Source organism: Ctenopharyngodon idella, chromosome 7 (genome assembly GCF_019924925.1).
Source record: "Ctenopharyngodon idella isolate HZGC_01 chromosome 7, HZGC01, whole genome shotgun sequence".
NCBI lineage: Eukaryota > Metazoa > Chordata > Actinopteri > Cypriniformes > Xenocyprididae > Ctenopharyngodon > Ctenopharyngodon idella.
This window is the reverse complement of record NC_067226.1, coordinates 19,989,262-20,015,285: the sequence shown is the minus strand read 5'-3', so window position 1 is coordinate 20,015,285 and position 26,024 is coordinate 19,989,262. Positions and strand designations below refer to the sequence as shown.

Sequence of the window (26,024 nt, the reverse complement as noted above, 5' to 3'; positions counted from 1 at the left end):
TTTCCAAACCGCGCTAGTCCAGCAATATTATACAGGTATAAATTCCTTTTTAATTAATCATTAAATCGTTTATTCAAGGTTTGAATGTGCTAGTTCAACATAAATATTCATTACTACTGGAGCTGCCAGTTTGCTTCATTTATTAAAATGTTTTTATTAAGAGACCATTCACAAAGAATTGGGCCATCTGACCAATCAGAGCAGTGTAGGCTCACGGAAAGGAGGGGTTTAGAGAGACTGATTCTTTGAACTGCTTCAAACGAATCGTTTACAAAACATTGAGAACTGTGGTGAAATTAAATGTATAATATGAGAAAACAAAAGTGTTTTTTGACCTTGTATGCATGTAAACCTGTTGTAGGAGACTCCCAAAGCAATATTAGGAACCTTAAAAAAGGCATAATAGGGGCACTTTAAATTAGTTACTTTTTCAGAAAATGAATTAACAACTGAAACATAGTGCATTCAAAAATGCACTAAAATGAGCATACAATATATATAGGCTACTATTAATTTTCTCATCCCCTTTTTTTCATGACACAATGGAACAAACTAAGCATTAAACCCAAACATTTTTATCTAAACTACTGAGAGATTTAGGCCTATATAGTAAATCAGAGTAGAAAACACTCTTCCAAACAAATGTGCACCAGATTTCATATTTGCAGTCAGTTGCTCAAGTGTGTGTGTGTGTGTGTGTAGATGGAAAGACTGCACGGAAATAGCCGAGCGCCAGTGTGACCTAGGTCGTCTCATTTCTTCTCCCTGTCCAGGCTCCTGCTGATCTATAAGTATAAAACATACATCCGTCAAAAGCCACATAGGGCGTCCCTCTGTACATGACTCTGCGGTAGAGGATCAGTTGAGAAACCAGAAGAGAGGGCGGATGCATACGAATCGACTACTATGAAGAACACTTAGGTCATGAATATTAATTAGGTTACATGACAGGAAGGTATGGTTACCAAGCAACGTCACCATTACTTAAATAATATTCATACGTTAAGCCTTCGCCATAGTAGCCTATGGGAAATCATCAAAAGAATGTAACGCGGGGCTATTCCTATGGCGACTGTAGGCTACGCTTTTTACAAGTTCTCTGCGTTTCTGAATTGGTTCGCTATAGTTTTCTGATGTTAAAGAAAATATTTATAAAATTATATCCTCATTTAAAATATCACTTATTTTCAATTCAATAGGAATCAAAAACAAAAATATTTGTTTCACAAACAAGGTAAAATAGATCTAATAAATTTTACCCATCAGTCAGTTCTTTGTACAATTTTCGTTCACACAAGACGATATATTAATATATTTTATTTATTGTTCACAAGATTTAACAGGCATGCGATTGTAGAAAATCGTACAAATGATTATTTAAATAATGATGAATTAATATATTTTTGAATATATTTTTGTCATTTTATCTTTTTCTATATCCATGCAAATAGCCTACAGAATACCAGTTGTAGCCTAATACAAGTAATAGCACAAACGAAATATTATATAGATATAATCTCAAAATATGTAAAGTAATTTAAAAATTGGCAATCAAAATTTTTACCTAATTGACGTTTAGATTGTCATTTCCATGCCCTTTTTTCTTTACCATTCTTTGAACGCTATGTTTTCTTTTTCCGCGTGAGAAAAATCAGGTTTTCTGAATATGCACAATGTCCCAGTATTTTGTGAACCATGTTTAAAATAAAGTTAATGTGAACAAAGGTCTTCGCCATAGTAGGTTTAGTAATATTGTGTAGTGCGCAGTTGGTACGCTGCGCGAGGCGACACTCCCTCATTCCGCTACGAGCTGGACCGACTGAAGGATTCACCGGAACTTCAGCCTGTGCGGCTGTCACAGTTTTAAATAGGGGTTCGGTCCAATATGGCGGCAGACGGATGGAAATACTGATGACAGTCCGAAAGATCGCCTCGATTTGTACGATGGTGAGTTTTTCCTCGCATAAATGAGTGTTGTCCCGTCCACTCCGTCTAACCTGTGTTTGGATTAGCCTGCTAACAGGGCTAGCTCAACAGCTAACAGATAAACAACCGTGTCATGACATGGCTGCACAGCCACAAAAAGTTTGCACACCTCTCTGTCTGTGTTTATAGACGCAGTAGAAGTTTGGAGATGTGGTTAAACGGACTTTTAAGCATTTTTTGTCAGATAATTTAATATTCTGCTCAAGGGTTAAATGTATAGCCTAGCGTATTAGCGAGCATAATATCCATGTTTGATTAGCCGGGCGGCTCAGTTTTGTTTACCATCTGATGATATCAGTCATGTGGACGCTTTTCAATATGTTTACAAGCGTTTTGTAAAGAGGCGAGGTCATACATGAGACTACAGTTCCTGCTGTTGTTGTGTTGTAACATTATTTGAAGGACACAACTGAAAGCTGATTCAATGAACTCAATGTCTTTGTAGTGCTGAAAGGGTCACGAGAAAGTGAGAATACAGACAGTAACTTCCAACGAGCATGAAATTTTAGGATTTTCAGTGCTGTGTACACAATATTGTTATAAATAAAATATTTATGCGGGTAGCTACTGGGGGTTCTGTTATAAAAAAACATTTTGAGATTAGTTCATATCAATCAATAAATGCTTTAAATAGCAGATATTTATGTGGCAACTTCCTTTTTTACCAGCAGTTACTGATAATCAGTTATAGAGATAAGACACATGGATTTAGTTCTTGTTGATTTAGCTTAGCCACCTCTGGGTGCCAGTATGTACGAGTTATGTAAAAATTGCTGTAAATAAATTGAGTGAAATTTATTTGACTTTATCGTCAATTCTTGGGTTGACATATATGTAGTTGCCTTTTCACTCAAATTACCTAAGTCATGATGATGAATCAGATCTTGCCAGAAACGACATACTTCAAATATTCCCAGTTTCTGTTAATAATTAAAAAAAAAAAACTTTGATAACAAGAAGCTTTATCTTAATTATAGTAGAAATATATCTGACTATATGGAGGGAAGGGGGTCTTTGAACAGTGAGTTAAAGTCCAAAAGGTTGAGAACCACTGACCTAGGCCTTATAACATCTGAGAACTCATTCATTACACCTCAGATACTGACAGCACTTACAGCTCTGCCTTGATGTTCTCCCCTGGTGAAACAGAGTGGGTTCACTTGCCCAGAAACTGCATCCTGTTAATGCCAAGCCTGGCATCACACTCCACAAACAGGATGCCTGTTAGTCTCGAATAGGTTCGGAGTGTTCCTGGTCACTCGTATTATTGAGACCCCATGAGCAAAGATAACCATTGTGGCTTTTCTCTGTAGGGCGCCAATGCCTCTGCTTTGGAAAAGGAGATTGGACCGGAACAGTTCCCTGTTAATGAACACTACTTTGGACTGGTCAATGTAAGTTTACGTTGTTGTCTTTGTCAGTGAATGTGCTATAAATAGAAGATGACTTTGCCATATTATTTTTACATTGTGAAATGCCTGAATTTTTTTTTTATGTAATGTTGCTTGTGCCATCACTTAATGGCAGATTTGGCAAGCATGTATTAAAGGCAGCAAAATAAAATAATAAAACCGCTCCATATATAAAAAGCAGCTTAACAATAATAAAACAGGAAAATAACTGGTAATGATGTAAAATTGGTCAGTATTCAGTTTGAGTTGTAAAGCAGTTCTACAGAACATAATAGTGCCATTATTCGACTCAGTTTAGTTTAAAGTACTTTCATTTCAGTTCAATAACAGTGTTAATGTTCCAAAGTTAGTGTCTTTATCTATCCAACTCAGTTCAGTTCAAACTTTGTTCCAGGCAGCGCTGGTTTGCGTTCATTCTCAGAGACATTAATCAGAGATTTGACAGAGTTATATGTGCATGTATGTCATCACATGTCCTTCATCACTCTATAATTTGTTCTTTGTCCAATCACAATCCGATCGACCAGTTTGGCAACACCTGCTACTGTAACTCAGTGCTGCAGGCTCTGTACTTCTGCCGGCCCTTCCGGGAGAAAGTTCTGGCCTATAAGATCCAGCCGCGGCGTAAAGAGAGCCTGCTCACCTGCCTGGCTGACCTGTTCAACAGCATTGCAACTCAGAAGAAGAAAGTGGGAGTCATTCCACCAAAGAAGTTCATCTCTAGACTGAGGAAGGAAAATGGTGAGAAAAGATCATGGGTCCTACAGTAAGGGATTTGACTGACTGGCTGACAACAGAGGGGTTGTTGATGTGGGATAGTGGTGAATGTTATGCAGGTGCCTGGAAGATCTGTGAAATGATATGAAAAGATGTTGCTATACAATATGTTGCTTGATCATATTTAGATCATATAGATCATATCATTTATAATGTTACAAAATATATTTTTAAACATTGATATTAATAAGAAATGTTTCTTGAGCAGTAAATCAGCATATTATAATGATTTCTGAAGGATCATGTGACACTGAAGACTGGAGAAATAATGCTGAAAATTCAGCTTTGCCATCACAGGATGTAGAATATATTATGCAAAATAGAAAACAGTTCTTTTAAATTGTAATAATATTTCACAATATCACTGTTTATACTGTATCTTTGATCAAATAAAATTCCACCTTGGTGAGCATAAGAGACTTCAGAAACATTAAAAAACTTAATTTTTTGCCATGGTGTTGAGTATTAAGCTATATGCAGCTGAATAGCTATGCAGAAAAGACTGTATGTATTGAAATGCACTGCGATTAAATGATTGAATTACTGTTTATATATTAGACTTGCAGCCATTTAATGTTATCAACACTTCCTTCTGCTTTTCCTTCAGAGCTGTTTGACAACTACATGCAGCAAGATGCACACGAATTCCTCAACTATTTGCTCAACACCATTGCAGACCTGCTACAGGAGGAGAAGAGCCAGGAGAGACAGCAGAATGGAAAGGTAGTACAGAATGGTGGGAGTGGAAGTGGAGGAGGTGGAAGCGGTAGCAGCACAGGAGAGGGTGAAGCGGAGGAAAAGACCCAGCAGACCTGGGTGCACGAGATCTTCCAAGGCACCCTGACCAATGAGACACGGTGCCTGAACTGTGAAGCGGTGAGTCAGAGGAGGTGAAGTGAGTCATACACACCCTAAAGGGGCTCTTGCTTTTATTAATGAGATATGAGGATGAGTGAGTTATTGTGACCATGTTATTGGCTGTTTGGCTTTGACTAATCAGTGTCTGGGAGATTGTATGGATGTGATGGGAAGGCGGTTTACAACAGTGTCATGAAAAAACAGACACAGAGGTTTATTTTATTAAGACGGATCTAATGATGTTACGCATCTGATTTTTTCCGCGCTTCGGGTGTGTGTCAGTCAGTGCGAGTAACGCATTGAGAGCTTTCCGTTGGCATACTGCGCTTAATAACTTTAACATCAAGCAGCATTTACTGCAAACCGAGCTTAACTGAGACACAAAAACCACCAGATCAGCTCATGAGATGCTCATGTGTAAAAGGAGACAGCGCCACATTTCACTGAGAAACACACAGCGCATATATTTGTTTATTTAAATCGCAGCCTTTAGGGTTTGATAATCGCATCAAGCCATATCGCGATTTCAGTTTTATTTCGTTTAATTGTGCAGCCTAAACTTAAAAGGATAGTTCACCCCAAAATGAAAATTATCCCATGATTTACGCACCCTCAACCCATCCTAGGTGAGGATTGAGCAAAACAAAACACCGGTCATGAATTAGAAGTCTAAAATGAGAAATTTTAAAGAGAAATGTCAGAGAATTTCGATAAAAGAGATTAGGAGCTTGAGTTTGTTGCCCAGCCCTATTTGTTTAAACCACGAGAGGCGTCAAAGCTTTACGATACTCCTACATCCTACGTCATACATCACGCCAGAGGTTACTCATGTGGCGGAAGTCGACTTGCACGGTATGTGTACGGTCCTGTGCCAGAAGCTAGATCTAGTAGACTTGTAAGGCGTCTAGTTTTTCATTTGATGATTCATTTGCTGAGCTGATTTCCACTGCATGCTGCTACTCGACAGTCTTTGTAATATTACATCATTGAAGTGTAGACACAGAATGACCACAAGGGCCTAGGGTAGCATTTGGGACAGGGCTTGGCTGTATTTGAGAACAAGATGTATTTTGTAAAGACCCCTTAGAAACACGTCATCCTGATTATCCAGGGCTTTCACAACCAACTAATCATTCAGACAAGCCACTAACTAGCTGATTTTAAAATATGCAGTCTTGCAAATCCCATTTGAGATATGAAATCTGTGCTCAGCAACAAATTAGAACAAGTCCACTTATATTGTCTTATGAGTAATCCTGTCCTCTTATGCCTCAGGTGAGCAGTAAAGACGAAGACTTCCTAGACCTCTCAGTGGACGTGGAGCAGAATACCTCCATCACACACTGTCTAAGGTAAAGATACAAACCTCAAACGTTGCAGTCCAGTAGGTTCAAGTTCTTTGTTAAATGTTCATTAATGTGGAAGATTAACTTGTTGTCTCTGCATTGACAGGGGTTTTAGCAACACAGAGACCTTATGTAGTGAATACAAGTACTACTGTGAGCAATGCAGAAGTAAACAGGAGGCTCAGAAAAGGTTTGTAGTTACAATAGCCTGGCACGGCTGAAATCACTCTTGTCCCTTAGACACATTTGCTGTGATATCTACATCAACCAATGTAAGCCTGATGCTATGGACCACCCCAGTCTATTTAGTGTTTTCTTCCTCCCTGAATGCATTTATTATCAGCATTAGTGTGCTGGTTCTGTGCACCAAGAGGAGCATTTTAATCCTGAAGCATTTAACAATTACAGTTGCTCAGGAAGTTGGCAAATAAAGTGCAGTCTAAGAATGGAGATGGAATTTCAAGTTAAAATCGATCCTGTCTCTCCTTTTCCTTACAGGATGCGGGTGAAGAAATTACCCATGATCCTTGCCCTGCACTTAAAGCGCTTTAAGTATATGGACCAGCTTCATCGCTACACCAAGCTTTCCTATCGTGTAGTCTTCCCTCTGGAGCTGAGGCTCTTTAACACCTCTGGTGATGCTACCAACCCTGACCGATTGTACGACCTGGTGGCTGTAGTGGTGCACTGTGGGAGGTAGGTTTCTGATGTCACAGTCATTTAAACCAGTCAGTGTTTATCTTGATTGAGGATTTTATATTAACTTAAGAGCACAGCATGGTGTTTAAAGTCAGCATGAAATTGAATTTTCTAAACGCATCTAATTGTGAATGACTCATCCACGCGTGTTTACTTTTTTTTTTTTTTCTCTCGACATTGTCATTTTTATCAAAGTGCCATAACTTAATTTACCCGATAATCTGTTTGGAAGAAAAGTTGCTACTTCTGTTGCATCATGACTTTGGCTCACTTACTAAACTGAAAAATTCTGGTCTTTCACTTAAAGGGTTAGTTCACCGAAAAATGAAATTTTTGTCATTAATTACTCATCCTCATGTCGTTCCACACCCGTAAGACCTTCGTTCATCTTCAGAACACAAAGTAAGATATTTTTGTTAAAATCCGAGAAGTATATGACTCATCCATAGACAGCAGTATAATCAACATTTTCCAGGTCCAGAAAGGTACTAAAGACACCGTTAAAATGGTCAACTTGAGTGCAGTGGTTCAACCTTAATTTTATGAAGCGACGAGAATACTTTTCATGCGCAAAAACAAAACAAAAATAACGACTTTATTCAACTATCTCTTCTCTTCCCTGTCATTATCCTTACGCAGATGATGCAATAAGCACAGTGAAGGTTTCCGTGTTTACGTCCGAATGCCGGCTCAGAATTGGCCAAAGCTGTCGTTATTTTTGTTTTGTTCTTGCACACAAAAACTATTCTCGTCGCTTCATAAAATTAAGTTTTAACCACTGTAGTCACGTCAACGGTTTTAATGATGTCTTTAGTACCTTTCTGGACCTTGAAAGTATTGATTATATTACTGTCTGTGGATGAGTCATATACCTTTCGGATTTCATCAAAAATATCTTAATTTGTATTACGAAGATGAACAAAGGTTTTACGGGTGTGAAACGACATGAGAGTGAGTATTTAATGACAGAATTTTCATTTTTTGGTGAACTAACCCTTTAACCAGTAACTAGCTGGGTTTCCATCCAAATGTGAAGTGAATCTTTTCAAAGTTCACAAAAAAAGCAAAACAAAAAAACAAAACAAAGAAATGCGAATTAGGTATGTTTCCATCAAGTTGTTCGAGCGGATGACTGTGGTATTGGTAACCTAGTAACCAACAGTAAATAAAAGACCATCAGCGGAAATAGCCGATTAGTCACATGGGTTTAATGTTCGCTACGTCAGAGTTTATTCGCATTAACTCTTTTTCGCCAAAAGTCAAAAAACCACCTCAAGCGAGCGTTTTTTGTGAATTAAGGTTGGGTTTTTTTTTTTGGGTTTTTTGACGTTTACATCACTAATTTCTGAAGCTTTCAAAATCAGGGTGATGGAAACATAGCTACTGTCACCCACTTTTTTTGAGCATAGATCTGGACTTAAATGCTTGTAACTCATGAATGCTTAAATACAGACCTAAGGTCGGTCTCTTTTTAAAGAAGACACTCAGCAGATTATTGCAGAAGTGAAAGTTAAAGGTTCACCCAAAAATAAAATTTTTGTCATCATTTACTTGCCCTCAAGTTGTTCCAAATCTGTATGAATTTCTTTCTTCTGCTGAACACAAAAGAAGATATTCTGAAGAATATGGGTAACCATTTTTTTTTCCATACTACCGACATTCTTCAAATGTCAATCTTCCTTTGTGTTCAGTAGAAGAAAGAAATTCATACAGGTTTGGAACAACTTGAGGGTGAGTAAATGATGACAGAATTTTAATTTTTGGGTAAAAGATCCCTTTAAGTTTACTGTAAACAAAATGTACTTAACTAAACTTTTTATTTTATACAGAAAATATCTTTTACAAAATAATTTGGCTTCTAAAATTGCTAGAAAATCAAAGCCATATGTCTAAGTTGTGTTCCAAATTTAAGTTGATGTGACAAAAATTGAGCTATTGAACTAAAAGTTTAAGCATCGTTTCCATGGTAATGCAATGTCAAAATTTTAAAACAGTTTCCACAAGATGAATTTTCAGTGTTTAAGCTTTTGAATGATACTTAATTTATGATGATTACTAAAACATGTAATTTAGGGGGAAAAGGCAATAAAAAAGAGCACCAAGTGTCCCGCTACTGGAACACTGACAGTTAACAGGCTAAAATTATAAAATAGTCACATAGCTCTTTTTTCCCTGGGTTCATCTGTTGTTTTCCGTTAATCATACCATTTTGGTGTATTTTCTTTTTTGTAGTGGACCAAATCGAGGTCATTATATCACTATAGTGAAGAGTCATGGCTTCTGGCTTCTGTTTGATGATGACATTGTTGAGGTAAGTCAGTGTATAATTGTTGCATAATAAAATTAATAAATTAATAATGTAATATTCTGGATTACATACAACTAATCTGTAACATAGTGTCAGTATCCAGATAAAATAATTTTGAATTCTCTCTTAATTTTGCTCAAAATAAACACATTATACATGCATTCTTTTACTGAATAATACAGTTGCCCCATAGACTTCTAATGTATTCACATTCATTCTTTGTTTTCTGAGAGGTGATTAATTTTCCGAAGAAATGCTTTTGATAGAGCTTAAGTTGTATGTATTTACCCTAGAATAGTCCTTTTGTTTCATTGTTTAAGAAGAGAACAAAGAAAGTAGAAGTATCTAAAAAAAACTAAAAAAACACCCAAGACCTTGAAGCATTAGTTTCAGTTCAGCAAACTTGATAGTTTCTACTTCCAGCTGTCATTGCAGTATGTTCATTTTCACATTTAGTTTGTGGTATCTAGCGATAATTGTAAGATTGCAGCTCGAGATATCTAGATGTCTAGCACTGCGCAGTAGCACATCTATTAACCCTGCCTGTCAGGTGATGTGCAGCTGCTGTTTATGCCTCACCAAGTGCTTGTCTGGAGTTGTCCTCACATTGACCCAAATACTTTTCAGATCTCTGAATTATGGAAATAGTGATGCATTAATGATACCAAGACTTTCATTCATTTGGCAAGTTTCACTTGATGTTGTAAACATTTTACTAATCTTGATATGGAATGGAAGTTTGTGTCTTTTTGTTAAGAAGAGCAATTTTTTTTAAACATCCTAAAAAGAGAGTTACATGTATTGTGACCCAATCCCATATTTTCCATTACATCCTCATGACACGTTATTATTTAGGTTTGTTCTACACTACTAGCTTAAAAACATACCTTGACTCAACATTGAGACAGATTTTCCACAAGCAGCATGCACGTTTATAATATAAATACATTTGGTTTTAAAACGCAGATGTGATATCCGCTCTGCTACACGGTAACCCAGACAAATATTTACACACATGTTGTGAACACAAACTCTTAGGTGCTTGTCAGAATATGAAGTTGTTGTTGTACCATAAACTTCTTTTATAAATACCAAGCGCACAGTGGTGGTGTAAGTCTCTGGATGTTAAATGGAGGCAGAGGCTGTTTTTTTCATTATCCAATGTCTTCCCAATTGCACATCTGGAAAGAGAGACATGAGAGCTTCCTGGAGTGAATGCAGATGCTTCAGAAGTCACTTAAAGGTGAATCAGTGTCATTTCTGCACTGCTAGTGATGCCAAACAGAATATCTTTGTTCATCTTCAAAACATAAATGAAGATGTTTTTAATTAAACCTGAGAGATTTCTGTCCTTTCACTGAAAATCCATTCACCAATGAATTCAGGTTAATCACAGTCTTTTGAAGAGAACCAATCACTTTGTAGGATGAACATATTTAATTTAGCTTTTATTAACATCGCACATACATGGAGCACATCAAATATGGTAAACAGAAGCATGCATGAGAACAAACCTCTTTGGTTCTTGTGCGTTAAACAAGCACGTTTGAGCTTCCATTTGCCAGTAGGGGCTATTGCACCGCATAGTTCTAATAACTCAGTAATAGGAACTAGCCATCAGGGTGGTTCCCTAAGAACTAATTTTCCCCCCGGGCAATTTTCCTGGTTGCATTCGCACCGGAAGTAGGAACTCTGAAACGACCGACAGCGGGTTTTGTTTAAGCGTGGCATTTACAAACGTCAACAACTGGTGGATGGAGGACTCTGTGATCAGAGCTGTGTTTGTGTGTCGTGGGATTCGTGATAACGGAGATGGAATGTAATCGCAATTGAAAGAGCCAAAAGTGGGGCTCCTTGACAGTTTGCAGTGTTACATATCAAGGCTGAGAAAAGAACACAACACTGTAGACAATTCAGCTATCTGAACAAAGTCTTCAAAGTTTCAGAGTAGGTTTAGAGTTGACAAATCCAGATAAATCCAACCTGGTCTAGATCAGGTTCAGCAGTCTCACGACGCTTGATATAAACAATCTCTGTCTACTCAGGTTTGATCCAGAGTTTGCGATTAACTCTGAAGCGCGTGCACCTGAAAGTGTGACATGTGCGGCAAACAGCCAATCACACGGAACATGCAGAGCTTCCATTTGATTCACTTCTTGCGAGAGCCGTGCAATTCACTTCTCTTCTGAAGAGAGATCGTCATGAAAATACCATGAAATTAAACGCATTTTTGTTGCATCAGATACATGTCACTTTACTCAGTTTGGGTTTGTGATCTCTAACCCAAAATAAAACCTTAGCCATAGCATAAGTTACCATGGCGATGAACATAGCTAAAAACCAACCCACCTTCTTGAAACCAGAGTTTGCTGAAACTAATCTCAAACTTACCTGGGTAGCAACTGAAACTGGCTTTGTGCAACAGGCCACTGGTAAACACTGTTTTCCATGTTCGTGGAGTGAACATGTTTACATGACTTTTTAAAAATGCTGGGTAGAGGTGTTTTCGTATGCATTTGGCCAATTAATGTACACTTACGGCACTAGTAGTTCATATAGTGCTGGTTTAGACCCTAATCTGAAGTAGGAGCTAATTTAGTTCTTCCAAAAAGATTTCCTAGAACTAAAATTGTTCTTAGTTACTGCTGTGGAACACGCTATCCGTATCATGTGTAATAACTCGATCAGTGTTTCAACCTCAGAAAGACGTCAATAAAAGCTTGTAAACAATGTCACGTAACGTCACATTTACCTCAGAAAAACATATTCAGTGACCATAAACTCATTAGTCAGCTAGAAAAATGAACACTAGAGAGCAGCATTCTGATAAATATATGCACCGTTACATATTCATTATAATTTTTTATGTTCTTCAATATTAAATGCATGTTTGAATTATAAATCAGTAATGACGGCCACGATTTAAATGTTTATATTTCAAAAAAACTAATTGGAGTAGTATGATTATGTAATTCTAAACTTTATTTATTATAAAATACATTGTGTAAAATAAGAGTTTGTGTGTATATATAAGTTAATTTTAACCTTCAATATTATAGTAACGTAGTACCAACTGACTCCCAAGTGTAGTTTACAGCATTAGTTGAGAGATTTTTTTCCTCTAGAAAATTTGCCATGTACTGTATCTGATATACTACATCCAAAATAATCGATATCGAATCGATTCGCAAGCATGTGAATAGAAATTGAATCGTGAAAATTTTGTCAATACCCAGCCCTACGTCATGCAATTTCTTTAAGTCAGCAATTAGCACACCATATTAAACATGTTTTCCTTTGTATCCAGTAATTTATTTATTTTTTTGTCCTCACAGAAAATAGATGCCCAAGCGATTGAGGAATTCTACGGTCTGACATCGGACATCTCCAAAAACTCTGAGTCAGGGTATATACTCTTCTATCAGTCTAGAGACTGAGCCAGCCGGAGTGACCGACAGAATGGAAGGATGCGATTTGTGAGAGACAGGATCAGGCAGATAGAGGGCTTGGGCTTTTTTGACACAGCTCGGCCCTCTGCTCCATCCCCTCTCAGTCAAGTCCCTTTTCATCCAGGCTTATCAGTGGAGCTTTGCACTGGAGCATCAGTCGGGCCCCAGACAGGAGCAGTTGATGACAGAGTGACCTGGACACAGCACAGTAATCACCAGGCAGAAGTAATCGCCGTCTGGTTCGCCGTCGTCTCACTCGCCTGCTTTGTGTTGCTCGGCACACACAAAAACGCACATATAAACATGTGAAATGAGCTACATGTACATCTTGATGGCCTGAGAATGGACATTGTACAAACTTTTTTTTCCCCACCACACACATTAACAAGTTTCATTTTTGATAATCTGGTCCACTTCTCTGCACATCACATTCATCATCGCTGGGTGATGATGTGTCATGATCTGTTTTGGCACAATATCGCGATCTGTCCAGAAAGCCGCACAACGTTCTTCAACCTCAGATGTCGAACATGACACATCATGCTACATCTATGTCGACCAGCTAGTTATAAACGTGTGCTCATGTTGTTAGAGTAGAGCTGCTCAACCTGAATGGGAAAACCTGACAGGGCTTAAATTAGCATGAAGGGGATGAGCATTTTTTTTTTGTTAAGAACTTCACAAGTGATTTCATGTAGGGCTTATTGTAATTGATTGATGGGAGCTCTGCTCTGTTTAGCAGAGAGGATTGTGGATACCAGAGAAGTGCGTGTATAAAGGATGTAGCTTGGCTTAAGAATGCTCTTTCAGTATTCAGTGAATGTAAAACATTCTGCCAGTTCTTGTGCACTGCAAGTGAGTGTACAGCTTGATTGTGTCATATAGTGCACACTTAATAGTGCACTAACTGTAGAGTGTCACAGATGGAGATAGAAATTAGGGCTTTATATTATTCTGAATATAAGATGAAGCTGTCGTATTGAAACCAAAAGCTGCACACATTTCCAGTCATGTTTCATTAACACTGTGGGATTGTCTGAAATGAATGTGGATTAGCCTCATTCACTTTAGCCATTAAACAGTAGAAATGTTGGATAATTCAAACATAATCTGACTAGTCTGCACTCCATTATAAAGTCTTCGGATTCATTCGGCCCATTTAATTGGCTGCATCTATTCTGTTTAATCTCCGTAACACTTCTCTAGATCTCCGTCGTCTCCTCTGCCCTTTTAATTAATAACGTTTTAAATGAATATAGACGTAGAAGAGAAGTGAAGCACGGCCGATGCTGAGGTACAGTTTAAATGTCAGGTTTAAGCTGTGACTTTCTAAAACCCGCATGGCTCTGTAATGGTTAGATTGGTTAAGGATTGTTTCTTGTTTGTGGATGTAGCTCAGCCTGGAGGATGAGTTTCTTTTCTCAGTTGGATTACAGCTAGTAAATATTTACAAGACAACTAGGCCACCCTGCATTTAGTTAAGTTTTATAGGCAAAAATAAGCACACCCAGCAAGATTAGGTATTTGAGCCTAAATCTTGTATGGCAAAAAGTATATACTAGAGAGGTAAAATATTTCAGTTTTGCTAAGGTTTTTTTTTTTTTTAAAGAGTTTCAAACACAGTTGCCTAGCTTGTTGTCTTGTGACTAAAGTAGATGGTATAAGAATGAAAAGGTGTTTTTTTTTTTTCTCTCTCTCATTTCAGGTTTCCTGTGTAAACTACACTGGTTTTATTTGATTGTTGGTTTGACAAAAATCCACTTTAATCTGTGAGGGGTCATAACTGACACTGCTGCTGATTATTATTCCATTCATCCTGTAAAGTCTACTTGGTATCAATGCATGCATGGTATAACAGCTCATAACATTGTTATAAAGCATGTATAAAGGTCTTATAAACAGGACATCACAATGTCTGTAAAGAGGTTTAAGCTTCTCGCTGGTCAGTTAACCTACTGGCATTGCGTGTCTTAAGTAGACTGAACTATATGTTGAAAAATAAACTGACATATGGTGCCATTTCATGTAAATTGCACATTTACACATGCTATGTAAGAGTGTTTGTAGATGTCATCATCACATTTGAATTAAGGTTTCTTCAAAGCTGAGTTAACTGGATATTTTATTTTCGAAATTGGCTTGTGAGCTAGTAGTTACAGGGGAAGGAATGTTTCTTTTATTTTGGCTCTTTTATTTCATAAATTTATTTATGTGTAATTATAAATGTTATATTAACTTTTCTTTGACATTTCCATTTTTATACATTTGCTAATTCGTCCCTTATTTGGACACAAGGTCTGTTGTATGTTATGTGGAGAGATGGTTGAAGCAAAAATGTAAGGGTGATAATGTTGGAATTATCAGATTATCGCTGCAAGCTTGAGTTGTTACTAGTCATAGAAACAGTCAATGCACTGATCACAGTAACAGCACCCTGAGTGTTGGCATTAGCAGACAGACATCAGCTACATTAAAACATGACACAAACACAATCTAATGCTACATCGTGCTAACATTAGTTGTGATTCATTCCGCCTCTTCCCATAACATTGTAACAATGTTTATTCCATACTGGGTTTGAAAAAAGTGCACTTTCGATAAAGCAATGTACAAATTGTAAACCAGCTGAATAATCTGGTTTTGGAGTGGAGTGGACAGTGTGGATGAAAGATGGGACTGGATCACCATGTCCCAAATAAAAACAAACAAAAACACATCAACCACCTCAAGGGGGTTCATATGGTCTCTTGTTTCTTTATGATGTCATTAAACTGGGCAACACTGACCTGACTTCAAGCAATCATAGCTTCCACTTTCAGGAAGGTAACTTTTCACAAAAAATATATATATTTTGCAAACACTTTAAGTAAGAGTTTATCATGCTAGTCCTTTAATGTTCTTTCCTTAACTCTACTGTTTAGAGATTGACAATCAATGCAGTGTAAATGCATCTTAAAGGTGCATTCAGTAGTTTGATGCTAATTAAAAAGATTTTATACACATTAAGAAATATATTGTGTTTATGTTAAGTCATTTTAATGTTGTACACTCACATGAAATGAGGATTGCGCTCAATAGTTTTCTATCAAAAGTTTTAAATGTGTATTAAGCGGGTCACCCCTTCGATGTATTTCGCCATGTTGAAAAACGACGAAGATTATCCTCTCGCTCATTGGCTGCCGCCTCTGTAGAAACCTGGTAGAAACGCTAGTAGCATAATGTTGTTTGGTGATGCGAAATTAGACGACGACGGAACACTTCTTATCGTACTTTACAAGCGAAGACAACGTTGAATGTACGGATGAAGAAGCAGAAAATGTCTGAAGCCAAAGACAAAAAACGACCGTAAAGGTGGAAAGATTTGATGACGGACAAAACCCTGAGTAGCTATGCCCACGTTTATTCTTTTTGTTGGGCAGGTAAGGGAATTATTTATTGTGTAGACCGCTTTCTAAAACTCACTAGAATCGGTGTTATTTACATAAAACTCAGAGACGATCATCGTGCACCCTCTCATCCGAATTGGTTGCTCACCATTACATGTCAAGCGTTCAAGTGGGGAACATAACAAACAAAACAAAAGAATTATATTGTAAACAATAAACACAACTAACTACATTTGAATTTAAAATTATGAAAAATATTAATTTCTATCACTTATTTATCCATGGTATCACAACTAAATGTGGAGCAAACTGTTGAGTGACCATTCACTACAGAGTTGCTTTCCGCTCACTTATTCCTATATATAGATTATGAATATTATATGATATTTATGCAGTGTTTCAAATCGACACGCCCCTTTCAACGTCACAGCTCGGCAACTCGTGTATCATCTAGAATCCCAAATTTCCCCACATGTAAATATGACTGCTCGGTCATTCATTTGCTCGGAAGTCGTATTTACGTTTTTCCAACTCCACTTGTAGCAGGGCACATTATTGTTTCTGTCACAGAATACATTAAAAAATAATAAAAAAAAAAAAGTATAATTGCGACTTTTTATCGGATAATTCCTTTTTTTTTTTTTGCAATTGCGAGTTTATATCTAACAATTCTGACTTTTTTTTTCTCTCAGAATTGTGAGATATAAACAAGCAGTTGCAAGTTAGTCTAAATTGAGAGACATTATCTTGCAATTCTGAGGGGAAAAAAAATCATAATTGTGAGACATAAACTTGCAATTGCGAGAAGAAGAAATCAGAAATGTCAGATAAAAAGTCGAGATTAGCTTTTATTGTTTTTATTATTATTTTGTGGCCTCCATAGCACGTAACACCAATACTTGATTACACAAAGAACAGTAATTCTACATTGGCTAAAGAACTACTGAATGCACCTTGACAATACATAATTTTAAAAGAATTTAAAATTTTATAAAATCATGAAAAAAAAAAAAAAAAAAATGATTTTTTATTTTTAAGATTGGTAGGTTGATTTGGTATTACAGTGAGATTAGAGTTTGTATTAGACTGCCAGCTATAAAAATGACAATGTTCACTCTGAACAGTTTCACCCTTATTGGAGGAAATCCTAATTTTAATCCAAACCAACAGAGTGAGTCCATCATTAATATAAGTCATTTCAGATACTTGGACAGGACCTAGTCATATGCAACTTTAATGTCAATGTAATGTTGACACCAGTAAATATCACCCCCTTGTGGTTCAGTGATGCCATGAGTTCAGAGCATGTTCTCCAAATGCTCAAAAGTTAGCAAAAATATCCCATTCTTCAAAGTCTTCCATTCCACCTAATTTTTCTCAGACTGTGAATGGTCGTTGAGGAAGTTTTGCAGCGAAGGGCTTCTTCTGACAACAGGTATCTGAAAAGCAACATGTACAACATTTAAGGGTACAGATTCATACAGTTAAGATAAAAAACACTCAAAGCTACCAAATGTACTATATACACTTTATTTAAAAAATGAAATGTGTTAAAGTTGTTAATATAAGTAAAAGCTTCCGTAATGGTGAAGACCAAGCCTCAATCAGCTGCCAGTACATCAGAAAAGTATTAATACTAATAGTCAGAAGGAGACTTCAGAAAGCTGCAATGCTAATGTAAACAAATATAATACGAGATGTCAGCTTTTGACTATTTTGAAATGTTCATGCATGTTGAGGATTCATGTATATAAAAGTTGCTTTCTATTTAGAAAAAGTTGATAGCCTATGCTATATACACAGTTCTGGCAGGTTTATAATAGCTCTTTTGATAATGTAACGTGTTCTGAAAAATACTGTTCTAGAAGAGTGGGTTTAGTTAGGATTATATTATATAAACTGTATGGTGTCCACAGATAGATTATTTTTGTGTGTGTATCTACTGCCAGTTCACTCTCTACAATTGTACCGGTCCACACATACACAACCCCAACACTACATCTGTTCGTCTATGGGTCATACTATAGTCTCTGAGCCTGACACCTTGCCAGTGAAAAAGTCCCAGAAGTTGCTTGGCGGCTTGCTGTCGTCTGACGTCGTGGATGAGGCGTTGGAGCTCTGTCGCACCCAGATCCCCCTCTCTCTAGGACTCTGGGGTTGCGAGCCACTGTCCTGCCGCCCCAGACTGAAATGAAGTCGCTCCTCTGAGCAGGTCTGTCTTGAACCGCACTGCCTCTGCTCCTGGAGCTCTCCTTCGTCGCTCTGTGCATTAGAGGAAGACTGGGCCAGACTCAGCAGGTTGTGGTGGGAATGAAACTGCCTCATTTTACCAATGGACTTGGGTGGAACCTCAGAGGAACCTGTGAACAGAAGACAATGAATTCATAAAATTGAAAGAACACTACCGTTCAAATGCTTGGGGTCATTAAGAGTTTTTTTTAAAGAGTCATTAACACTTTTGACATTATACTGATCATGAAAAATGACAGTCAAGACATTTCCTGAAGTGAAAGAAATTCAGAATCCTGAAAAAAATGTATCGTGGTTTCCACAAAAATGTACACATTTTTTCAACATTGATAATAAGAAATTTTTCTTGAGCAGGCAATCAGCATATTAGAATGATTTCTGAAGGATCATGTGACACTGAAGACTGGAGTAATGATGCTGAAAATTCAGCTTTGCCATCACAGGAATAAATTACATTTTAACATATATTCAAATTGAAAAATTATTTTAAATTGTAATAATATTTCAAAGTATTACTGCTTCTACTGTATATTTGAATGTTGAGTGAGATACTTCAAAAAATTAAAGAAATATTAGTTATCCCATCCTTTTGAATGGTAGTGTGTATAATAATTCCATAATTAAATTGAGGGAGAAAACTAATTTGAATCCCAAAAGGACGTAGTAGATATTACTAGTCTAACAACTGCCTCATTGTGAAGAACGCTGCACTACTCACGTTTCCTATTAGTGTTAAGATGGAGAACATTGAGGAAGACCTCACTGCTCAGACTTCCAATCGCAGATGTCTCTGGATAAAGAGGACACAGTGGCTCCAGGGATGAAAGGTCATCACTGGACTGACCCACAGAGTCCAGAGATGCTTGTGTGTCCCTCCGTCCACCAGAGTCCGTCTCCATCGTCAGGCTGCTACTACTGCTGTCACAAAGGAGAGATGTTTTAGACTCAGAGTTAAGAGTGAGGACAAAAATGCACAGTCTAGAAGTATTTAATTCATTAACCATGTACACATAACACTTATTAACCCTTGTGCGTCAATTAAAAAAAGTTACACATAGGTCCATAGTGGACAAAAATGTCTGTGTCAAAAAAACTCATAAAAATTTGAAGCTTGGGAGCACAGACTTCAGTTTGGTCTCATTTTAAAGAAGATTATTGTTGAAGTAAAAATAAAAATTGAAACCAAAAAAAAGTTATAGAGGTTTAAGTTTATGAAAATTATTTATGAACATTATTTTATATAAAATATATATTTTATGAAACATGTTGAACTCTAAAACTGCTAGAAAATCAAAGCCATACATCTAAATAAGTTTATTCCAAATGTGAAGTTGATAGCTCAAAAAAGTAAGATTTCAGTAAGATTTTGTTTGGGCGCAGTACCAAATTTTCCCCATTAGATGCCAGCAAAGCTCCACTGGTGCACAAAGTGGTTGGATTTGTGATTTGCAATACAGTAGAGTTTTTCTCTCTTAAATATTACACACACACACAATTTTTTATTTTTTCGTACACATACAAACTACACTCTGACATCCATACCAACACACCCAAACAATTATAGCTGCATAATTTATCCAATTGGCTCTATGATGTGCAGAAGCAGAAAATAAGAATAAAGAGAGTATTTGCTTTATAGGCCAAACCTGAGAAAATGGCACCATCTGGTAAAAAAAAAAAGAGTAAAAATTTAAATTTTGAAGGCTTGCCAGCAGAATGAAAGCCTATTAATAAAGATTGCAAAATTTTATAATTAAATGGCCCTGGGATTTCAGTTGGGGACATTTTTGTCCCTGAGTGGTTGTGTATCTAGTGTAAAACAGATTTATTAAAGGAAATGGGGGTGAAATAGTAAAATTCCAATAAAAATCCACACCTGTGCCAAAATTTATGTAGTTGGCATTAACACAGGCAAAATGATTAAAAAAAAATGGAAAAGACAAAAATGTCCATAAGGTTTTGCACAAGAGTTAAAGTGCCTGGGTTTTAGAGGTCTGTCTTATAAGATAAAGAGAAAAGATGAATGCAATTGTATGTAAAATTCTTTCCAGTTAAGTTACATTATAGAGTGCAACAGTGCCCCTACACTTTTTCAGTGGCCTTTGTTCCGGAAGTATTTTTCCCCATTCATTTTTCCAATAGGGAGATTTAAAAAGTCTTTATTAAAGAGTTAAAAGTTAAAAGCATGAACCAAACCAACCAGCGACGAGGTAAATCCCAACATTACAAACTTTGATTTGAAGCAAAAAAGTTTTTGAAAATCTGACAAAATGACAAAGGTACAAGACTGTGTACTTAACTGTTGAACTCTGTTTGCTTGTTGCAATTCTCTGATTGGTGGAAATTTCTTTGCAGAATAATTTTACCAGGAATTACGCAAAAACGAGGTAAAAATAATGCGGGCTTATGGCTTCAACAAAAGCATTATTAAAAACCTCATAGCTCACAGTAGATCTGACTTTAAAGGTTATTGTTAAAAATCAATTCACCTTTGGAAAAAAATGAACAAGTTTTTACTTCCGAAACCCTACTATTGTTCTATTATTAAAACCTCATATTTATTATAAATTAATCTTCTATTAGATGAGTATTATCAGTCAGAAAGCTGACCTGAGTTTCCTGCGCAGCAGATAGTCAATGACATCAGGGTCCGTCTGAATGAGGCTCATGAGCACCTCCTGCTGCAGCTCAGCAGACACCTGCACATGAAATAAAACACTCATTCAGCTAATGCTCACTCTATTAGGAATATGAAAAAAAGAATTCATGTCCTCTTAAAAGCTCTGTGTATGCAAAAAGCTATCATATATGTATCATCTGCAGGTCTATGATTTTATCCATTCTGTTCTTTTAGAAAAACAACTGAAAATGTATTTACTTTTATCATTTGCACATATGACTTTCTTCCATGAAACACAAAAGGAGAAATTCTGAAATTTTGTTGGCCTTTTGGAATTGCATGGTTTCAACATTTCTGCTTTTGTGTTCCACAGAAGTCATATGAGTTTGGAACAGCATTTTCATGTTTTGAGTGACCTAATCGTTTAATAGTATTCACTCTCATCTCTCTATCATTCCACACATCTCTCTCACCATGAAGAGGTTTTGGTGGTTCTGGATGAGCATTAGGGTGACAGAGATGACGGCGGTGCTGTCCTCTATGCCCAGAGCTTGAGGGCTGAGCTCTCTCTCTGATCCTCTCTCTTTCTGCAGGAGATTGGGCCCAAAGATCACCGCCAGGTTTGCTGCCGTCATCTTGTTACCTGAGATCTAATCACAACACCAATTTAAAAACAGGTCAGAACTTTGATTTGATTTTAAAAATGTGATTCAACCAATCGTGACAGTCATTTCTGGTTGGGGTGTCATATAATTTATTAGGTACTGGCATTATTATATCTGGCACTGTCAGTTATAGGACAATGGCTTGTTGGTTTACACAAGATTTTGCTGTCACAAATAGGCAAAACCGTAATACAATGCTGTAAACTAATGCAGAATGTTTTGTTTGGTTGTTTATTTAAACATATGGCAATGATGGCAATATCCAAAATCCTTGTGGAGACATTTTTCGGTCCCCATGAGGAAAACAGCATATAAATCATACTAAGTGATGTTTTTTGAAAATATAAAAATGCAGAAAGTTTTCTGCGATTGGTAGGTTTAGGGCTAGGAGACTGAATATACAGTTTGTACTAGGAGTGGGACAAAATATCGATAGGGCTAGTGTTGTCAAAAGTACCGGTATTTCGGTACCAAGTCGGTACTGAAATTTTGAAAATGTGACGAAACCAGCATTTCTGTAGTACCGGTAGTACCAAGAATCCGGGTATATTCGGTACCCATGATAGGGCTGTGCCAGTATTTACTGTATTTACTTGAATATGACACGAGTGACGCACAACCCTGATAGCACACGTACATCTTGGAGACGTCTATTTGAGGTGTGTGTTTACGTCTGGAAGATGTATTTTTTAGAATGTTTGCTCATCTGGATTACGTCTATTGGACGTTTCCTGTCAGATGTCAAATAGACGTTTAGAAGATGTCTTTAAGATGTTTATGATTTAGAATGTATGTAAAACTGACATCTAAAAGATGTCTATCAGATGTTTGTAAACAGCAGATGTTTTCCAGATGAAGTGATCTTTAACAGACATCTTGCAGATGTATGTGTGCTATCTTGTTTACAAAAGAAATAATAGGTTAGCAATTAAATGTGACATCGCAGCCATGGAAACATTTTGGTTCATGCCGAATGAGAGAGGTACGTGAGTCCATAAATTTAAGCTTTGTATTCTGTTTTGCGAATCGCGATCTGGTCACCCGATAAGCAGAGAATTTAAAAATATTCCATTAGTTATTCCACTGAACATGGAATCTCTGTTTATTTTCCCAAATCTTCACTCACGCAGGGGATTATAACGTTTCTTCCTTTCGTTCGCTTTTAGGCCTATTATAGGCTATTCGCATTCTTTACTGTGGTAAAGTAGAAAAAACACCGTAGGACAGAAACCTTTTTGCTTGCACGTCAGTTTCTGTTTAACACAGTTTGTGCTTGTTATTAGACTTTATAAGGTGCGTCAAGTTTATTTGTATACCGCGTTTCACACACGCCGGTAATTTTTACTTTCGCTTTCCCTGGCAGCGCTAAATCAAATATAGCCTGAATGTGTGAAGATAAAACTCGCTCTTCAGACCTTTTACAACAAGTGTCAGTTCCTTGTAACATCAGGAGATAACATGAAGATATTATTAAAGCTAAATGGTCTCTTTCCTGCTCGTGTCCCACATCCCTCTCAAAGAGCAGAGCAGTAGGCTATATGACGCATCTTTGTGTGGAAATATTAAACAAATGTTTTTTTTTTTTTCTTAATAATATTTAACTTTCTTATTATTTAGGTTACCATTATTTACCGATATTTATTTCATAGTTTTACAGGCTGTAGTGTGTCGTTTCATTGAAGGAATAGCTAAAATATACATGCACGTCATCTGTTACAAAATGGATGTTTGAGCATTTTATATATATATATATATATATTTCAAAATTTATTTCATTGAGGTATATATACACACACAAACATACACACACACGCTCCAAATATTTCTATGTATGATTACCATATTTAATATGCTTTTAAAATAGGCTATATAAAATAGTAAAATAGTTCCAACAGATTTTGCTGTGGTACCGAAATTGGTACAGAGTACCGTAAAATTTTTATGGTATTGGTACCGACTATTGGAATTTTGGTACCGTGAAAACACTAGATAGGGCAATATGTTGTTGTGCTTCTCTGTGCAATACAAGAATCGATATGCTGGTGTCAAATATTGATATTTTTATAATATAATAAGGCACTTTAAATAGATTTCCCTGCTCCCAGCATCTCTAATTCATGACTCCTTGAGGTGGCCCTCAACACATGAATGAGGGAAACGTAAGCATAAGTTAAAGGTGCAGTGTGTAAATTTTAGCAGCATCTAGCGGTGAGGTTGCGAATTGCAATATAGAGAAGCTACGGTGGCCAACACAGGACAAATATGTCGTCATCTGAGACAGCAGAGAGTAGCTAGTCAATCAAACGTGCTCTGTAGAGTGTTTGTCAGTTTAGGGCTACTGTAGAAACATGCCGGCGCAAAATGGCAACTTAACATGTAAGAAGACCAGCGGTGTATGTAGATAGAAATGGCTCATTCTAAGGTAATAAAAACATAATAGTTCATTATGTAAGGTCTTTATACACCACTGAAAACATAGTTATGTATATTATATTGCATTTCTGTTAAAAGATCCTCCTAAAATTTACACATTGCACCTTTAACTAGCCTAAGAAAAAGAGGTTTTTATTGGGATGGCAGACAACAGTGTGAGTAAAAAAATAGATGCCCCAGCCACGTTTAAGTCCAAAGTCTGGAAAACCTGCACTTAGCTTTTCCATGGGCATTTTGTTTTCATAGTTAGACAGATATCGTGATGTATCATTATAGGATTGTCTATCAATATATTGATTATCGCAGAATTGCTGTATCATGATATTACTGGTATCGTGAGCCATGTATCGTGATATAATCTGTAACTTGATCCATGTAGTGTGTATCGTATTGTACCGTGAGGTACCCTGTGATTCCCACCCCTAGTTTGTATAGTATAAAAATCATTATGGAAAGTCAACATGGAAACCCAACGTGTGTCTATGTATGTACAGTATGTATATAATATAATGTAATCTGTGAATTGGAATGGTCTCTAGGCACACAGCTATCAGAAACACTAAATTTAGTTTAAAAACAATGTGGTAACACTTTATTTTAGGGTCTTTTAACTAGTTTCTTATTAGCATGCACATTACTAGAATATTGGCTGTTTATTAGTAATTATTAAGCACATATTAATGCCTTATTCTGCGTGACCTTATTCTACATTCTTAATCCTACCCAATACCTAAACTTAACAACTACCTTAATAACTATTAATAAGCAGTAAATTAAGAGTTTATTGAGGGAAAAGTCGTAGTTAATACATGTTCCCTATACTAAAGTGTTACCAACAATGTCCAGCTATGACATCGCCACTCATTATAACACACTTAATTAACTGTAATGAAAACTCTTGCTCAATCAGAAACATTCCTGTCATTTGTTTTTACATTATAAAGTGATGGAGACTAAATTTTCCCCTGGTAAAAACATCTGTACCCTAAAAGACAACTATGATCAGAACCCAGGCCATACCTCCTGCTGGTTAGGTCCAGTGGAGCTTTTTGCGTTCTCCTGAACTGTATGAAGTAGCGTCAAGAGCCTCAGCAGAGTGTCACAATTACAGGGTGGCAACAAGTACAACAACTGCTGCAGGTATGTCAACTGATCTGCCCCTCTCAACTCTGTGAGACAAACACAAAACATATTGTAAGGTGAGCATATTTCATAATAGCTAATACAATAATGAGAAGTGTGATGGATATTCATGGAATTACACAGTTAAACGGCGTATCCTGATTCCTGTTTAATAATAAATGTTAAATAATTTGTGAATGTCTGTCTTTATGACAGTATGCTCATACGGTTAGCGTGCAGGAACGCCCGGTAGAGTTCTCGTGGTAACAAGGGGTCAGGCATATCCCTCAGAAACTCCTTTAGTAATGCAGCCACGTCATGAACACTGTGTTCCTCGTCTAAGACGACATCTATCCCAATGTCAAAGTCCTCGCGCAGCTGAAAACACACAAGGAGAGAGATAAAACATCATCAAACAAACTCCCACTGCACACAAGACTCAAGTATCCTATGTATCCTGTTCCTGTACAAACACAGCATAGTATACACACACACAAATCACAGTCAATTTGAGGTCAGCTATGAAAACACAACACTGTACATGCTATGATCAGCATCTTAAATATTCACAGTTAAGGAGACAGTCATTGCACATAGCCTACAGATAAAACAGTGTGTCAGTGTCATACTGACAGCAGTGTGTTTCTAGAATATGAAAGACAGGGGGCGCATGCCACATGTGAAAGAGAAATGTTGTGTATGATGCAGTGGTG

The 26,024-nt window shown here is 36.9% G+C and overlaps 2 protein-coding genes across 6 annotated transcripts in view; one reads left to right on the top strand and one right to left on the bottom strand.

Moving 5' to 3' along the window:
• Positions 1-1,752: 1,752 nt before the first annotated feature.
• On the top strand, positions 1,753-15,551 carry usp12b (ubiquitin specific peptidase 12b). The gene is made up of 9 exons (XM_051898968.1): positions 1,753-1,947; positions 3,300-3,380; positions 3,926-4,139; positions 4,783-5,051; positions 6,309-6,385; positions 6,486-6,569; positions 6,878-7,075; positions 9,311-9,389; positions 12,722-15,551. The coding sequence occupies exons 1-9, from the start codon at positions 1,900-1,902 to the stop codon at positions 12,821-12,823; spliced, it is 1,152 nt and encodes a 383-aa protein (XP_051754928.1). The 5' UTR covers positions 1,753-1,899; the 3' UTR covers positions 12,824-15,551.
• Positions 14,941-26,024, bottom strand: part of arhgap36 (Rho GTPase activating protein 36) — a 42,432-nt gene continuing 31,348 nt past the window's right edge. For all 5 annotated transcript variants that reach the window (XM_051898958.1, XM_051898960.1, XM_051898962.1 and 2 more), the window contains exons 7-13: positions 25,539-25,689; positions 25,210-25,358; positions 21,565-21,741; positions 21,082-21,170; positions 19,190-19,386; positions 18,265-18,581; positions 14,941-17,660 (exon numbers count right to left, since the gene is read on the bottom strand). In XM_051898958.1, the coding sequence (XP_051754918.1) occupies positions 17,589-17,660; positions 18,265-18,581; positions 19,190-19,386; positions 21,082-21,170; positions 21,565-21,741; positions 25,210-25,358; positions 25,539-25,689 (1,152 nt within the window). In that variant the 3' untranslated portion in view covers positions 14,941-17,588. The remainder of the gene's footprint in view (positions 17,661-18,264; positions 18,582-19,189; positions 19,387-21,081; positions 21,171-21,564; positions 21,742-25,209; positions 25,359-25,538; positions 25,690-26,024) is intronic.